Source organism: Micropterus dolomieu, unplaced genomic scaffold (genome assembly GCF_021292245.1).
Source record: "Micropterus dolomieu isolate WLL.071019.BEF.003 ecotype Adirondacks unplaced genomic scaffold, ASM2129224v1 contig_11465, whole genome shotgun sequence".
NCBI lineage: Eukaryota > Metazoa > Chordata > Actinopteri > Centrarchiformes > Centrarchidae > Micropterus > Micropterus dolomieu.
The window spans coordinates 1-3,145 of NW_025740451.1; the positions used below are offsets into that span (position 1 = coordinate 1).

The 3,145-nt window shown below is 46.8% G+C and overlaps 1 protein-coding gene across 1 annotated transcript; it reads left to right on the plus strand.

Annotated features, from left to right (window-relative positions):
* Positions 1–1,126: 1,126 nt before the first annotated feature.
* On the plus strand, positions 1,127–2,936 carry LOC123965840 (putative transporter SVOPL; the record flags this gene model as incomplete). The annotated part of the gene is made up of 3 exons (XM_046042187.1): positions 1,127–1,243; positions 2,163–2,257; positions 2,826–2,936. Coding segments are annotated over exons 1-3 (315 nt in total), but the record flags the coding sequence as incomplete, so codon positions are not given.
* Between the last annotated feature and the right edge of the window lie 209 nt (positions 2,937–3,145).

The window sequence follows — 3,145 nt, forward strand, 5'->3', positions numbered from 1 at the left end:
CTGGATTTGGGGTGAAACCCTCCATGCATTGTGAGGAGCTTTCTCGTCTTGATGTCAGTAGCCTCTATCTCCTCCTTTGGCCAGTTTATTATACCAGCAGGGTATCTGATGACTGGCAGGGCGGATGTGTTGATGGCTCAGATATTGTTTTTCCCATTTAGCTGACTTTTCAGGACCTGCCTCACTCTCTGAAGGTATTTGGCTATGGCGGATTTCCTTGCTGCCTCCTCCTCCTCCTATGGATGGATATCCCCATATTCCTATCCATATCCATTCCAAAATAATGTGTGTGTGTGTGTGTGTGTGTGTGTGTGTGTGTGTGTATATCACATATATATATACACATAAAAATTGGTTTAATGGGAAAAGGAAAACTAAAACTACAGGAACAGCACATCAGTGAAACAGGAAGTTGGACTTCTGTCATTTGTAATAAACATAAGATGTTAAGTGGACAAACACTGCTGAGAATAAATACTAGTGGACAGTGTTGGAGCAAGACAATGTTTTTAATAACTCTTTACACAGATCCTGGTCTCTGAGCAGGAGGATTCTGGACTCGAGGTTTTGGTCATGCAGACATTAGGGATGGGCGTCGCTACTCGATACCGAAATCTACAGAGTAGGATTGAAACGCAGCTGCGGCTGATGTCAGGCGCAGCTTTCTCTTCCTCCTTACTGTCGTCTTTCTGAAGGTTTTTATATTTCAGTTCAGTTCTTCAGGATTTATTGATCCAAAGTTAACAAAATGATTCTCCGTTGTTTACTTTACTCCGTTGTTTACTTTACAAACGGATCAAAGCTGTTACTCCCAGTGGTCAATGAACGATTTCACACTCTCCTGAGCTGCTTCTACCTGTGAGGCGAGCTGATCAGGTGGACGAGCGAACAGTTATTTGAGAAAAGGGAAGAAAATGGATCACCTTGCTTGTTCATAACAACAATAGAAATAATACTTCAGCAGGTAGTATTTTACACCAGGTACCAGAAGAAGTACTCTGTTGGTATCAGTATCACTTTAAGGGTTCTGGTTCTGGTATCGATGCATTTCAAACGATACCCGGCCCTGAACACCCTGATCAGGTTTCTTCAGTGTGAACCGGTGAAAACATGATGAACCTGTTAGTTTTCAGGATGACTGATGGTATGAAGACCGAGCTGGTGAGCGCCATCCACCTGCAGGAGGTGGAACTGCAGGAGAAGCCTGCAGACAAGGAGCAGGGCAGCAAGAACAACAACAATGGTGAGTCACAAATCAATAACCAATAATCAGCAGAGTTTGGAAGGAGAGTCTGACGTGTCGACCTCCAGAGATAAAGCTGAGCTGTCGGAGGGAAACAAGGGAAAACATCTTCCTGCTCCTGCAGTATATGTACACACAGGGTACACACACGGTGTAGATGTACACACAGGGTACACACACACGGTGTAGATGTACACGCAGGGTACACACAGAGGGTGTAGATGTACACGCAGGGTACACACACAGACGGTGTAGATGTACACGCAGGGTACACACAGAGGGTGTAGATGTACACGCAGGGTACACACAGACGGTGTAGATGTACACGCAGGGTACACACAGAGGGTGTAGATGTACACGCAGGGTACACACACAGACGGTGTAGTAGTACACGCAGGGTACACACAGAGGGTGTAGATGTACACGCAGGGTGTACACACAGACGGTGTAGATGTACACGCAGGGTGTACACACAGACGGTGTAGATGTACACGCAGGGTGTACACACAGACGGTGTAGATGTACACGCAGGGTACACACAGACGGTGTAGATGTACACGCAGGGTACACACAGACGGTGTAGATGTACATGCAGGGTGTACACACACGGTGTAGATGTACACGCAGGGTACACACACACGGTGTAGATGTACATGCAGGGTGTACACACACGGTGTAGATGCCAGCAGGCGAACACGAGGTTCAAATACAAATAAATCAAAGTGTCTAACAGACGAGCTCAGTGATGTCACTCAGGTGAGTTTGTTCTGAAACGCCACCTCAGGTGTTCCTGAGCCGACAGCCACGCTAACCTGACCACGTGTTTACATTCACAGACGTCATCGTCAACATGACGTTAAACATCTAAGAAGAGGAAGAAGGTGTTTCCAATCTTTAAACTGTATCTGTGTTTCTGCAGCAGCTTATGAGACGTTCACTGTCGAGGACGCCGTGGAAACTATCGGCTTCGGACGCTTTCACATCATGCTGTTCGTCATCATGGGGAGCTCCAACGTAAGACACGCTTCCTGCAGTCTGAACAAATCAGCTCCTGCTGCTCCTCCTCCTCCTCACCCCGTTAACCCAGCTCCCCCCTAGATACAATCTTCTCACCTGGTTCAGGACTCACCTGAGCCAGCCCTAACTATAAGCTTTATCAAAGAGGAAAGTCTTAAATGTGGAGATGGTGTCTGCCTCCTGAACCCAAACTGGAACCTGGTTCCACAGGAGAGGAGCTTGATAGCTGAACGCTCTGGCTCCTAGTCTACTTTTGGAGACTCTAGGAACCACAGGTGCATTCTGGGAGACAGAGCGTTCATGAGCTCTTTCAGATGAGATGGTGCTGGTCTGGATCAGCCAAGAGTCTGGACTTACTCAGCCTGATAATAAGCAGCTGCAGTAATCCAGCCTAGAAGGAACAAGTGCTGGACTAGGTTTTCGTTAGACAGGATGTTCCTGGTGGTGGTAACCTAGGTGAAAAAAGGCGGGGCTTGAAGTTTGTTTAAAGTGAGAGTTTGATTCATAAACCCAGTAAATGAGCTGAAACTCGTCTGTGCTGTCTGTGTTGTCTGTGTGTGAGCAGATACTGGAGGCCATGGAGATCATGCTGCTGGCTGTGGTTTCTCCCGAGATTCGATGTGAGTGGCGTCTGGAAGACTGGCAGGTCGCTCTGGTCTCCACAGTGAGTGATACTGTGATACTGCAGTACTGTGATATACTGCAGTACTGTGATCCTGTGATACTGCAGTACTGTGATATACTGCAGTACTGTGATACTGCAGTACTGTGATATACTGCAGTACTGTGATATACTGCAGTACTGTGATATACTGCAGTACTGTGATATACTGTGATACTGCAGTACTGTGATATACTGCAGTACTGTGATACTGTGATACTGCA